The following is a 15,713-nucleotide window of genomic DNA, read 5'->3' as shown; positions in this document are numbered from 1 at the left end:
AAAACTACTTACTAGATCTCGTTCAAACCAGGTTTGTTCGGTGGAAGTTTGCATGGTAATGTACATCATATTTTTTTTACGTTTTATCATTATCTTATTTGGAGGACAGACTCAACCAGTATAGTTCTTATAGTTTCGGAAAAGTGGCTGTGACGTACGGACGGAAAGACAGACACGACGAATCCATACGAGTTCTGTTTTTTGCCATTTGGCTGCGGACCCATAATAGCACGGATATTTGCGAAAATCTAGATTAGATTCCAACTGTCCTATACTTCGCAATCCTTCTAGGACTTTAGTAATAATCCGATTTGTCTTATTATCCTGCGACATACACATTGTGTATAAGTCAGTGTAATGTTCAATTGTTACAGCATTATTATGATCATGTGTGTTATGTATTGCAATCGCCAGTCACCTTCAAACTGACTAGAAACTAATAATCGTGTCTTTAACGAGAAGATACCATATTGGAAAGAAAATACTAGTGTTGCTTGGTCAGGTGGAGAGGATGGATAGAAGAATGTGGATTTCTAGACTGTGTTTGATCAGTTCGGGGTCAAAGAAACCAGGAATATGATATCACGCATGCAAGGATTAAAAGCGAGTGGAAGTAGCTTCAGTTAAATAAATAAAAGTGAGTATGTACGCAAGAAGTTATACTTCTTCGGCCTAACAAAGCAAAAATCCTTAAAATTATATATTCCTCGTGCTATTCCACGTTTGTAGAAAGAACAATATTGTAAAAATCTTGCAAAGATGGCTTTGACAATTAATTATTAAATAACGAAAACGGCTTCATGGGCTTGAACCCTTTGCTTATCCTAAAAATGGACGAAGAAACCAAAAAATAATAACAACGAATATCGCAAACGTCAGAAAATTTTAGGAACCAACTTCACCCTGTTATAGTGATACGCGCGCATCTTAAAATTTCACTCTCATCATTTTTTCATAACGCGCCTAAATGAAGTATAACTTCAAAAACATTTGGCCATCTTTGTGTTTAGTTTGGTCGAACATGCGGACTACAGTGAGTACGAAGACGCGATAGCGAATATATAGAATATATAGCTATTATATAGCAAAAGTCACACCTCTAACGGCCGTTCCGTTAACTTCTATTTTGGGCAATAAACGCATATTAACACAAAGTGACATACAAATCACGAGTGTAAGATGTAGCTTATCACGTACTGCTATAAATAGATAATAAACCTGGCTCGTTTTCATCGGTTGTCTAGTAGCAAGAGGCTCTATCTAAACGTATAAATTATCTAAGAGTAAGAAGTATCCATCAAAGATGATGTAAATACTACGTAATAAGAGGCGAGACTGCCTTAGTAAAAATTGAAATTTAGTTTAGTATGCAACGTGCAGTCATTGGACATAAGTTTGAAATAGTAGTAATTACAGTATGGCGATTGGCGACAAAGTATAATCCGGCTAAGTTTGAAAGCGAACAGTTGCTTACGGCCGTTTTCAATAACGTATCTCCTAGTTACGGATACCGTGCTGTGACCGTTTAATGACAAGACCATGGTTATGTCCAATATAGTTATAGTCCAATGCTTTATGTCTATAGGTTATTGAAATATAAGTAAGTGTAAAAATATAGATTTGTCCACCTCTAGGAAGTTTACTAGGGATAGATGGGTTATTGAAAATAGCCGTAAAACGTAGTGGATTTCGGCTATCTCCATTTTTATAGCCGTCATCTGTCACAATCGAGTGAATCGCTTTTTTCTTAGAGAGTTTCGCTAGACTGGTATCCATATTGTACTTTCAAAACTTAACAAGTCGATATGCGAGCACAAGTTCGTACAAGATGAAAATCTCTGTAATCATGTAAAAAAAACTACGGAAAATACTAGAGATAATAATAAAGTACGTAATTTGGATGCGGGGTCTCGGTATCAGTTTTGGGAATCCATGCACTAAACAAACGCATATGTATTACAGCTGTTAAACAAATATTTACCGGACTAGAAGAGCCGGATTAACTACGCGTTACTATCGTTATGTATCTATACTGTTATCTATGTGATGATGATTTTAATCAGTAAACCGAACCATACCATGACCTTTCTATGACCGTATCAGGCAGGGAAAGCAACACATTATCTACTAGAACATATTATTACATGACGGGACTACAGAATCCGGATTTTTTTTATGACAATAAGGGACGAGAGGAATAGGACGTTCAGCTGATGGTAATTGATACGCCCTGCCCATTACAATGCAATGCCGCTCAGAATTCTTGAAAATCCCCAAAAATTCTTAGCGGTACTACAACTGCGCTCGTCACCTTGAGACATAAGATGTTAAGTTGCCCAGTAATTTCACTGGCTACGGCGCCCTACAGACCGAAACACAGTTATGCTTACACATAACTGCTTCACGGCAGAAATAGGCGCCGTTGTGGTACCCATAATCTAGCCGTCATCCTGTGAAGAACAATTCTTATGAGACCTTAATCAATTACCAAATTTCATTCACCTGGTGTCTTAAAATATAAATAGTAGATTTCGTTTAAATTTAATTATTTTTAGATGATGTAGAAAATTTATTTTTGCAGCTCAATCAATCAAGTTAATCAACATAGTATTTTGGAATTACAATCCAGTACCATACATGATCAAAAGCCTTTTTCAAATCCAGACCAACTCTGCCACGCCTCCTCGCTTTCTTTCGATAACTACTGCCCATCATCCAACCAGAAGAATGCATGAAGAAATCCGCAATGTCTGTCGTTGGTTAACTGTTGACCCTCTAGGCACACTAGAGCTGGCATTTCATAATGTTTTTCAAGAAATCGGAAGTGGGGACGTTTTTTCTGCAAGACGAACTTTCAAACATTCGAGTAGAAGATTTTATCGTTTATGATTTTAATTTCAACTTAACGCGTTCTGAAAATAAGTCTCTTGGTAAACAAACATAACGTACATTCAGCAAAGTAAAGTTTCGACTTAGACCTTGTCAATAACGAAACATACTCGTTCATGTATGAATCAACACCGTCGAAGGTTCTGCTCATTGCTACTCGCGTTAACCTTAGCATTGTTACATTTGAAACTACATAGTGTGTACTTCCAAAAAACCAGGCCAAGTGCGATTCGGGCGGGTCTGAAACAAAATTATATCAATTTATATCTAGAGACTGTCTTAGGCCGGTCCTACATTGGAAGCGGAATTTCTCCCAACCAGACGGACTCTCCTACACTTCAGCCAGTGCTCGCTCCGGGGAGGGGGAACAATTCTGAACTGGTCTAAGAACAACCAAACAGGTTTGTTTTTCGTCTAGTCCAGACTCCAGACAATATCGACACCTTTCTTCATCGAGATTTCACACAGTACTGACTCTGCATTCTAGCTGGTTCATCCGCTCCTGTTTAGCTGCAGTGTAGAAGCGCCGAGTCTGGACTGGTCTGGCTGGCCGGGTAGGGCCTGCTGGCGAGACCGACTCCGCTTCCAATGTAGTACCTGCCTTAGATTGTGTTATGAAACCTCTAAGCAATAGGCTTTCTTAAAATGGCCTTTCCAGCAAAACTGTACCTGGTACAAATCACGAACTACCCAAGCTTAACTGGAAGAACGGTCTCGTGTAACCCAAATTTAATAAAAAGGAAATTGGACAACAAATTATACTCAGTTTTAGAAGACACTCTAAACGATATGTCGACATCGTGTTGCTCAAGACATTTTTAGTACAAGCAGTGACTAAATTTCCCATGGAAACAGTGCGTAAATCCATAGATTCCTGGCCAGGGAAATTAAAGGCATCAATTAAAGTCATTGCTAATATACTTATTTTATTGCTGAGACCTAAATAAGTAAATACATATAAGTTTTATTAAGATTACATTATGTACGTACGTAAATATAAAATTAAATAGACTACGTATAACCATAAAACAACAAAAGACACCCAGTATAACAAACACTAAGTGCAGACTAGTATTGTATTAATCTAAGCAAGTCTTTCACTACCCCACCTAGTACAAAAATTTTAGGAAGACCCAAATACTATGGACAAAACTGCAGGTAATTACATTAGTACCACAGAAAGAAGAACTTCAAGGGAGTTTGTCTAGTATACCATTTTGCTTATTTTAAACAATATGCATTTCCAGTTTTTGGCTATAGTAACTCTCTGGTCCTCGTCGTCCTTTTGCGGACAAAGCAATGGCCAATTAGTGAATAATAATACAAAAGTCGGAATGACCTTTTGATTTATGATCAAGACAACAAGGCAATTAGATGCGTGCGCAAAATTTTACCTCAGAAACATGTTAAAATATTCTGATCACGTCAAAATTGTACTCGCTAAAGGATGACCAATGGAAAAACACCGGGTAAAGTTTTTTGGCAATACCCCAGTGAAACAAAACTTTTTCCTGTGCAGAAAGAGGTTATATTAATGAAGACGTTCGGACAGTTTAATGAAAAAACTGTCACGATCATAATAAAAACGCGATTCAAACCTAAATAAAAGATCATCAGCGAAATTGTTTACTGCGTTATGTAGCATTAGAATTTTTTATGGGATAGGGAATAAATTAGCCTGGAGCTCAACTAATAAGTCGTTAGAGATTTCCACCGTTAACACTCTTCTTTCATGAATTAGAAGCGCAAATGAGCGTACGTGTACTGGATAAAATCACAGAAACATTGCCAGGGTCGGTGTAGACGTGCTTTTTTGAGGTACCTACGTCGTGATGACGAGGAACATATTCGGATGGTGTACATGATGTATCACTTTGTGGCGCATATGTTGGGATTCGTCGGGAAAATCCTCTTCCAAGACCCATCCCATCATTATAGCATTGCGAGCGTGTTGAAAAAAAAAGGACGCCAGGCATCTGGGTATATTGCCAGGATTTTAGAAGTTAACTGCAGAAGAAAGGTCATACTGTACTTCGGGGGATTTCTGTTCGTAAAAGTTGCAGGATAAGACGCACAATACTTTGACGCTTTTCCTTTTGCCTCGCCAAGGGGAGGCGTTCACAAAGTATCTACCGAACATCCGAACCTTCAATCACATATTTTAATGGAAATATGTGACGTACCGAGTAAATGACCCATCTGTTGCTTGCCTATAATATTGATAATATGTTCTGAGTCGTACTATATATATATATATATATATATATATATCGGACACATAACAAGCCGATCAAGAGTAGCATAATGCACGCGTCTGTTAGTACATACGAGTAAGTGTCTGTAAAAGCCTTCATACCAGAACACAGGACAGTTAAGTGCTGCAGAAATGAAGAGTACTGCTTATACAGGTAGTTCTAATGCTACAGTCGCATGTACGCACGAATGGTCCAAGCTGATACAGCTGGTTGCATCAAACCAGAGCTAATCTAAATACACCAAAACCTGCGACACAAACATTAGCAGATAAAATTAATAAAAGAATTTGTTTTTATTGTTTACGTGTTTTATCAAGTTATATTGTACAATAGAATAGTGACTGAGTGAAGAAGAACGAAATATTCTATTCAAGTATTATTATCAGTTGTTTAATGTTCAAATAATTATAATTTCTTACATGTAACCATGATAATATTTATGTTTCATGCGATTATAAAAAATTAAAGAGTAGGACAATATTTGAACACGTGGAGTAATGGGTGATTCAACTCTACGAGAAAAATGTTTATCATATTATTATAATAAACAAAAATAGTCCTTACGTCGAGTGTCGAATAAAGCACCTCTACATCTTAATATTGTAATATCCTTATTGGTCGTAAGTGTGTGGATTGCACTCGAAGGATTCTGTTCGATCACACAAGATATACCACAATGAACATTTTTTTCATTCATATATTATAGAAACAATTTTTTAACACGCCTCCGCGGATAGTTCGCTTTTATTCTTTTTGTGTGGTAAACATTCTTTTTTTTTTATAATACTACATGGCGGTTATTTTGATATATGCCATCTTACTTTATATAATTTGTTAAAGCGGCAATACTTAAAATGTCTCTCTAAGGAAACACTTTTACACTAGCCGAGAGCTCGAACTCATTGTTGGGAGCGGCTAAAACGCATTCTATCTCATCCAACATCGATTTTGTGCGAAAGTGATCATCATCATCTCTATCAGATCTCCATAACGATCGGTCCTGTATTTCAATCCCTCATCCAATACATTCCGGCAATCTTGGCCAGATCGTCGGTCCATTTTGTGAGGGGCATACCAACACTGCGTCTTCCAGTACGCGGTCGCCATTCGAGGAGTTAACTGCCCCAACGCAAACGGCCGCCCTGCCCACTGCAACTTCAGTTTCGCATTTGGCCTATGTCAGTGACTGATCCTCCAACGGATCTCATCATTTCTGATTCGATCTCGCACAGAAACTCCTAGCATAGCTCTGAGCGACCATAAGCTTTCAAAACGAAAGTGATACAATAAATCTAAATCAATTTTTAATTTGTTTAACTGACGGTTTTGTTGATTGGGACTTGTTTAAAAGGATTAAGAACGTAAAAGTTAAAGTTCGGCAAATAACATTTTCAATGTCAAAAACATGGTGAATGATATGCGCAATTGTTTCGGAAAACCCGAGCTTATCTGAAGCGTGCCTGACCTAATTAAAGCGTTTCCCGATCACGTGGCCGGCAATCATTAGTTTCGGCGCGGTATCGAAAATAGTATTTATAACATCGCGAATTGTCATTGATAGCGGCATTCTGTGAGTCATACTACCGTCTGTTAAGAGTTACAATTAATGTGCCATAAAGGAACCAATTCATAGAGTATCGGAGCTGTTTTCAGATCTGTTCAATCTCATCCATTTTTTCTGCACACATAGGTAGATATAAGGCGCGTATTGCGAGAAAATTCTCGCCTCGCAGTCACTTTGGGGGTTCAATTACCGCCTGATATTTTTCCGAGCTGATACAAATTAGTATATTATTATTATTAGCTGAGATACTCCCAACTTAAAGGCCGGCAACGTATCTCTTGATCCCTGGTGTTGCGGATATCAGTGGACAGTTGCCTCTCGCCTTCCCATAACGAGAACCTCTTATATAAAGAAATATATGTGCCTCTTACAAATACCATCCAGTAACTGCTTTTTTTGCCAACATCCTATCCCAAGAAGACATCCTTGAACATTCCCTAGCACACATCCCTATCCCTACACCTCTATCGTACATAATATGCTTCTCTTCCCGAATGCATTACACGTAAACCCTGCTCCACTGAGTTTTCCATTAGATTTGCGCCGAGCGAGGCATGAGCACTAAATGAACTTTAACAAAGAAGTGGTTGATTCATAGTAACCAATTCTTTTTTCTGCCAGCAAAAAACTGATGATAGACCATCATCTATATTCTGTATTGAATATATGAAACAGCTCGACCAATTCTCACTGGACCTTCACTGGCAAAGAGTTATTGTTATAGGGAGTGATATATATTTTTAGAAAATATAAAAATAGTAATAAACATGAAATTCTTGAAATGGTTAAAAAATTGACCTCAATGGTCGGAATGCAACAACTTGAAATGTAATATTTTTTAAAGGGAGACAACTGACACACACAGCATTTGGGGTACCCAATAGCCTCATCACACAGTAGACTACGCTTTCCTCTTGTATTATAAAACTTTATCTACACCAAAAAGTTGTAAGCGAGTCGCTAGTATGTATGATTGCTTTATTGAATAAAAATAATCCTCTGACATTATTAGCTTTATCAAGCTTATAACAAATTGGAATAATAGACACTATTTATATCTTTCAATATAATAAATGGTCCAAGCTTTTAAGTGACCTAAAAAAATGATGTCATCAACCAGCTTAATGTTGTTCATTTAATTCTCAATAATTTTGTTTTTACTAACGAGTTTTTGTTTTGTGAATGCAGTATACACTTTTAATACATGTTACACGTTAGCAGGACGTTAAGCTGATGGTCACTGATACGCCTACACCCATTACAATGCAGTGCCGCTCAGGACTCTTGAACAACCCAAAAATTCTGAGCGGCCCTAAAATTGCGCTTGTCACCTTGAGAAATAAGATGTTAAGTCTCATTTGCCCAGTAATTTCACTGGCTATGGCGCCCTTCAGACCGAAACACAGTAATGTTATATAAGTTATGATTATTTATTTAATGTTTAGTGTAAGATGAATAGTGTATTATAAAAAAAATATAATTTATAGCTTAGTGTTCTGTACTTAAAAAATTTTTCTTTGTTACATTGTTCATACTTTTAATAGATTACAAAAAAATAAATAATACTAATAGGTACTAATTAATACATTTTCTAAATGTTAATTGACATAAATTATATAATGTTTTCACACTCACCTTGTTCTATATTACTATCTGGTAATTATTATTCCTCAAAATTATAATACATGCATACAATGAAATTTGTAAATATTTATTAGAAGACACAAGTTTCTCCCGGCATTGGTCGACGATTTCCCGAGAGAGACCTGCATGGCCCGCATATACGGCATTACCGGTGCTGTTGTATGCATAGCAATGTATTTTGGAAGTGTCCAACATATCATTGATATGCAGAAGAAACAGCGTGAGAGACAGCACACAGCTTTGGGGCACTCCTGCGTTCACATCGAGTTCGAGCAATAACCGAGCCAGGGTGTCATTCCTCATGTGTAACGGCGGCAGGGACGGCTGGTTGAGTTATCAAGAGCAGCTTTCGACAACGACCAGAATTTGCTTGTTTCAGTCGGGTAATTGGAAAGCTGCTCGCCGATTTTGACAACGTGCTTGGACTTCGCACGACTTGCCGCTTAAGGAATCTGGAGGCACGGATATATTTCCTCTTTAGAACGGTGCAATTCGGGTCCTTTGAGCCCAGCGCCGCAACCCAAGTTTGATACGCCTGTTTTTTGCAGTCAGATGCTGCTTTGACTGACGCTTCGAACCAAGGCCACCTGTGTTTAGAACCGATCTGCCACCGATCGGTACTAAAGAGCTTGGTATAAAAATATGCATGCCCTGTAGTATCACATCAGCTAATGCAACGGCGCAGGCACTGGGATCATCAGAAGGGAAACAAATCTTACCCCAAGGGTAGGAGGCAAAAAAGGGAACGCATCCTATCCCATCCTTGTAGTGCTAAACGCGGCGGGTCGCTGGTGGTCTGCGACGTGGGCGTTGGATAGGCACTACACTGACCAGGCAAAGGTCGGACGTTCCAAGAGGGGCGTCAACAGAGACCTGGTAACTATCAGGATATGTTGTCAGCAGAAGATCCAATAAGGACGGTGCGTAATAATATAATACTATTTCTATAGCAGATTTTAGGTGTAGATTATTGTGCTTAGTGAGTGTGGTACGAATCGTCCGCTTTATTTGATCTATGTCTGTTTTTGTCCATTTTATGATACCAAATGACTATGTTAGAAGTGGGATAGCATATGTATTTATGGACTTAATGAGATTTTTGCTTGTTAATTTTTTTTTATGGAATAGGAGGACAACCGAGCGTACGGGTCACCTGTTGTTAAGTGATCACCGCCGCCTACAATCTCTTGCAACACCAGAGGAATCACAGGAGCGTTGCCGGCCTTTAAGGAAGGTGTACGCGCTTTTTTTGAAGGTACCCATGTCGTATCGTCCCGGAAACACCGCACAAGGAAGTTCATTCCACAGCTTTGTAGTACGTGGAAGAAAGCTCCTTGAATACCGCACTGTGGAGGACCGCCACACATCCAGATGGTGAGGATGATAACCTAACTTGTGGCGTGTCGTGCGAAGGTGGAATACGGCGGCAGGAATCAGGTTAAACAACTCTTCGGAACACTCCCCGTGATAAATGCGGTAGAAGACACACAATGAAGCGACGTCTCTACGCAACGCCAATTGAGTTTAGCCAAGAGCTTTTTTTAGCAGTAATTTATAAATAGGTAATATAAATTACTGTTTGTTGCTTGTTATGTCAATTGTTAACTGTCAATTATAATTTATGCTAAAAATGCTTAGAATATCATAATATTCTAAGCAAAAATGCAAATGTTAAACTGCTAACATCCATGGTTATAACTGACAACTGCGTAAATTAATTTTCTTAAGATCTAATAAGGTCAAAAAGCAGGCAGGCTGAGTGAAGCTTACGAACCTTACGTTACTAAATATGATTGAATTCGAAGGTGTATATACATGTTTTTATTTAAAAACTTAAAACAACTTCGAAATTCAATTATAAAAAACTCTATCAGAAGATCTACTAAGAAGGATATAAAATATACCGATAATGATTCAATAAAAACTTGTGTTTTGTAGATCTCGTATTCGTTGTAGGTATGTTAATTGTAATTAAGTTGGCACTTTGGTAAAAGAAATTAAATCTAGTCAAGTGGAGAGTTCTAACGACTGCATAAGGCTGAGGTGGGGAAGGTTTAAACATTCGTAAGAAGCTTTGAATATAAAGCGTATTGAAGCCTGATTTGGATTTAATTTATCTTTCAATGTCGAAATCATAGTCGATATTTATATTAACACTTCCACCAAATCTATTAAATTACAGTATTAGCTTGGTTTAACCAGCTTACTTAAATCACCGACAGATGGCGTTGTAACAAGTTGACACAAAAAATAAAACACGCTATGTAAATTTATCCACATCTCTTAACATATTTCCCTTTTGAATAGGATATCAATTCAACCTGAATGGAAAAATGTGATCACTGCCGCTTATAAATTGTTTTTGGAGTGACTTATTTGCATATTATGCTTATTAAGTCTTTTATCTTTAAAATATATACGAAATATTGACTTATTAAACGGGTTGAAAGTTGAAACTATACTAATAACTAACTTACTACTAGATAGTTGATACTTAATTCATATTTCATACTTGTATCGATTGTGTTAATGTGTTGCCAGATGTGCTCACTGCTCGTCCAAACAATTTTGGAGATCTGGATCAAAACTCAAAAGTAATTCATTTTTATCTTCCCGCTGAGAAAAATGAAAATTATAAAAATTCGGGAAATTACCGGTTTTACCCCGATTTTCGAATAATTAAGATTTCATCAGATCTCGACGTTTTAAGGTCCTAAGGAAGCTTCCCTGACTATTCCCGCGATGGTGACTATATGTATGTATGTGTGTGTGTATGAAAACATAACTTTTTAATGGCTCGACTGATTTCATCGCGGTTGGCGCCATTCGATATGGATTCAGATCTGTAGATTTTAAGAAATCTCAAACTACGAAAATATTTTTTTTCATTTGTGATTTTTTTAATAACTTTTAAACGGCTTTACCGATCGTTTCCAAAAATTAATCAGCTCTTAACATTAAAAACCACGTGTCGATTGCCACCAAGCCGGTCACAATTGGTTGATACGTTCATGAGTTATCGTCAACGAAAGAAAACCGAAAAGTGTTTTTTTCGGAATTATTTCGAAATTCCGAGTTCGATCAATTGAAACTAAGATTCTGTATGAGATGATCCGTTTCTGCGTTACCACTATGGGACCTGTAGACACACGCAGACGCAGTCCTCTAAATCTACACGGAGCCAGAGAGAAGACAGTTCCATACCCTCAAAATTGCCGAGATTTTGTTGGTTTGGTCTACGGTCCTCGACACTAACCTGTGCGAATCATAGCGGCACTACGCAGCCGAGTGTGGTAAATAACCCGGACGAGTTCGGCCCGATTGTGCTGACGTCATAAGACGGCAGCGTGACTTACCCACTTTTAAAAACTCCCCTTAGTCGCCTCTTACGACACCCTTCGGCCTGGGACTCCCCTATTCATTTTACGCCCCGGGGAAGCACAGGGCAATTTGTTCCACACATTGCGAGATTACGAGTGTTGATGGATGAATGAACAAATTTTTTTTTTTATGGAATAGGAGGACAAACGTTCGTACGGGTCACCTGTTGTTAGGTGATCACCACCGCCCACAATCTCTTGCAACACCAGGGGAATCACAGGAGCGTTGCCGGCCTTTAAGGAAGGTGTACGCGCTTTTATTGAAGGTACCCATGTCGTATCGTCCCGGAAACACCGCACAAGGAAGTTCATTCGACAGTGTTGTAGTACGTGGAATTAAGCTCCTTGAAAACCGCACTGTGGAAGACCGCCACACATCCAGATGGTAGGGATGAAATCATAACTTGTGGCGTGTCGTGCGAAGGTGGAAGTTTGAGCTGTCAACATTTTATAAATGAAAATACAGCTGTTTTGTCTTATTTTCAAAATTGCAAATTATTCTAGCTGTCTTAAGCTAATTTTAGCTGTAAATATTATTTAAGATGGCCTTGTAAGTTTTAGATATTATGTATAGGTTCAAACAGATCACATATCAAGACAAATATGCTCAACCTTCACAACCAATGATTCATTAACATAATATACCCACAAACTTGCTAAATACTAAATGAGAACTTCTCTTGTTCTATTTGGAATTGGAATGTCAAACAACAACAATATCTAATTTTATTTGTTTATTCTATTAATACAATTTTATTGCGTGAGCTTTTTTGTGTGAATTTCTATCAACTATTGGTAATTTGAGGTTTAGTTTAATAATTACATAGTTATATATTTTTTTCTTTTTTTATGAAAGCTGATGGTAATTGATACACCCTGCCCATTACAACGCAATGCCGCTCAGGATTATTGAAAAACCACAAACATTCTGAGTTTCACTACAATTGCTAAGTTAATGTTAAGTTGCATTTGCCCAGTAATTTCACTATCTTTGGCGCCCTACAGACCGAAAGACAATACTACAAGACTACAGACATCAGAAATAGGCGACCTTGTGATACCCATAATCTAGCCTTCATCCTGTGCAAAGCAGCCACCCACTGGTGAAAAATATATATAATGTGGTTAATTTACTATCCTAAATGCTGCATCAACAAATATATTTGAATAATAATAATGACTTAAATAATGCCAAATTCAAATTGTTAATAAATATGACCTTCAAAAGGAAAATGATATATATTACAGTGGGTTATTGGTAATTATATGTATTTCTGTTCAAATATGAAACGGTATTTGGGATAATTTTAACCTCATGTGCATTATGCAAAAGTGAACCACTTTTGAATTATCATGTTTTTTAGCTTTTTAAAAATAATTAAAAAACGCAAGATCCAAAATTTATTAAAAAAAAAAGTGTTAAATCTCATTTTTCCTTCTGATTTATGAAAAAGGTTAAACACTGTTCATTTAGATCATAGTTTCTCAACCTTATTTTGCTCACCTCCCACTTTGAGAATATGTTTTTTTCTAGAGTATTTTCGTGTATTTTTTTGCCTTTTTAGACTATATTTTTTAATCTGCCCACACCCCATCTGCGCCATCTCAATGCCCCCTAATTTTCTCTGGGTCTTCTACTGCCCCCCCAAAATTCTCAAACGCCCACAAGGGGGCGTTATTGCCCACATTGAGAACCTATAATTTAGGTCAAGCTCTTCCATATTTCAACTCATATTAAAAATCAAACTGCATTAGTGAGTGTATTTACTTAATTAAAAAAAACTGGTGCTAATCTGTAAAATGAAACCAAAGCATGTGTGAAAACACAGTGAAGAGGGTCTAAGGCATCTATCATCTCTGTGATAGTCCTATCTGCTTATATTGTGATTACAAGACTATAGCCGTGTTAACAAGACAACAATGCATGTAAGCAACCTTTTTATAACAAGCGAACAGTGATGTACACACAAGCATTGTTCATCATAACTACAGAGATCCAATGAATGTCTTAAAAAATTAAAAAAAGGCAAAAGGAAATACTCTGCAGTATTTAACTACTTCAATATGGATTTAGATCAAATATTTATGAAACTAATTCATGAATTCAAATTCAAATATTTTTATTCAACATAGGATATAAAATCACACATAAGCCAAAAACTACCACCCATTCCAGATTCCATGAAACATAATATATCTAATATATAAAATTCTCATGTCATGGTGTTAAACATTGAACTCCTCCGAAATGGCTTGACCGATTCTCATGAAATTTTGAGTGCTTATTGGGTAGGTCTGAGTATCGGATAACATCTATTTTTCATCTCCCTAAATGTTAAGGTGGTCCACACGAATTTTTTTTTTAATTTTTTTGACATCTTTTTTTAAATTTGTTTGATTATGAGTCAGCATTATAAAATACATACAACTTCAAATTTTCACCCATCTACAATCAACAGTTACTTGAATCACGATTTTAATATTGGCCATACAACATTTGCTGGGTCAGCTAGTATAAGTATACTAAGTTGGTATATTATTCACTCAAGAATTTATAAGACTTAAAGGAATATTTGATATTTGAGATTGACAAACTCAATTTTATATATGTACCTACTCTACCTAGGCTGACATGTTAAAGTCAAGTGGTAATTAAATATTCAAATTAAATTATTATTTAATACATGAAAACCCTAATGTCAGAAGAGGTAAGAGTTGCACAAGAGAGAGGCAACTTGTCGGTTAAATATAATATAATTATTACTATAGGTAATGATAGCTGTGCGATCTGAATTGCACTTAATTGTACTATAGCAAAAGTCCCCATTTCTGTATAATTTTGCAGAGTGAATCTTCTGTACTTATATTCTTTAATACTTTAGAACTTTATCCTCATATTCTATCAGCCAATAAAGCATGTTAGTATCTTTTTTTTTGTAGGGAGTCACTATTTTTGATCCAGTATTTTACCCATACTTAAACATATTGAGGACACTATTGTGCTTTCTGGTTATATAATGTCTGGAGCATATAATGTACACAAGTCATAGCTATAACTATTATATTACTAGAAACTAAGAAAAACTAAGCCTTTAATTTGCCTTTTGAAAAATTACATTATAGTATTATTGGTAAATAAAAGTAATAATGTCCAACTCTAAATTGTAAAAATTTTTAAGTGTATTTTAAAATAATGAACATCAACTGAGACTTAAATGTACATCCCCTCATTTAAAGGTTAGCATGTATGTCTTATGTTGAAGTCAAAAAAAATTCCGCACCATTTCGGAAAATATAAATGAAATGTGTCACATCTGTTACAATTTGTTTCTAATAGTTTTATAAATTTATCCTATATATTTGTATTAAAGCCATTTCCGTGTTAAATAAAGTATATTCTAGTAATACTAGAAAAGGTGAACAGCTGATGACAGAAGGTCAACACTCAAGAACACAATGGCATCTGGCACAATAATGTAGGTAATACTAATACCTGGCAGAATGGAAATGTAATTATTTGGCCGGTGTGAAGGACGCAAACAGGTGTCAAATAAAATACATCCGCAACTTACTCAGCTCGTTCGTTGCCGCCGCATCGCTCATGAAAGAATTACTCCTCACTACAGGCCCCCATTGAGATCTACGTCCACCTTCTCTGGATTCAGTCTTCTCTCCATCATTTGCATTACACATATGCAGAGCAAACAAGCACCAATAAAACACAAAACCGATACGCATCGTGATCTCTCAATGACATGAACTTATTAGAACCCCAAGATTTAAATTGTCAATTATTATCACTCGCGTAAAAACCACCTACATTATAACACACAAAATCACATAAGAATTAGCTTCCGTCTGACAACATCACAAAATACGTAAAGTTAACAACCAGACTAATGACTATATCACAGCAAAATATTTCATCGACAACGGACAGCCAGAGTTCCTAAAATCCTAACGTTCCTAAACTTCTTGAGG

At 36.7% G+C, this 15,713-nt stretch overlaps 1 protein-coding gene across 4 annotated transcripts in view; it reads right to left on the bottom strand.

The window, feature by feature from the left end:
* LOC126978106 (stromal interaction molecule homolog) overlaps positions 1–15,713 on the bottom strand; it is a 77,380-nt gene extending 61,667 nt beyond the window's left edge. For all 4 annotated transcript variants that reach the window (XM_050826828.1, XM_050826829.1, XM_050826830.1 and 1 more), the window contains exon 1: positions 15,305–15,713. In XM_050826828.1, coding sequence (XP_050682785.1) covers positions 15,305–15,470 — 166 coding nt within the window. In that variant the 5' untranslated portion in view covers positions 15,471–15,713. The remainder of the gene's footprint in view (positions 1–15,304) is intronic.

Source organism: Leptidea sinapis, chromosome 47, assembly GCF_905404315.1.
Source record: "Leptidea sinapis chromosome 47, ilLepSina1.1, whole genome shotgun sequence".
In the NCBI taxonomy this organism is placed as follows: domain Eukaryota; kingdom Metazoa; phylum Arthropoda; class Insecta; order Lepidoptera; family Pieridae; genus Leptidea; species Leptidea sinapis.
This window is presented reverse-complemented; position numbering and strand designations above follow the sequence as displayed.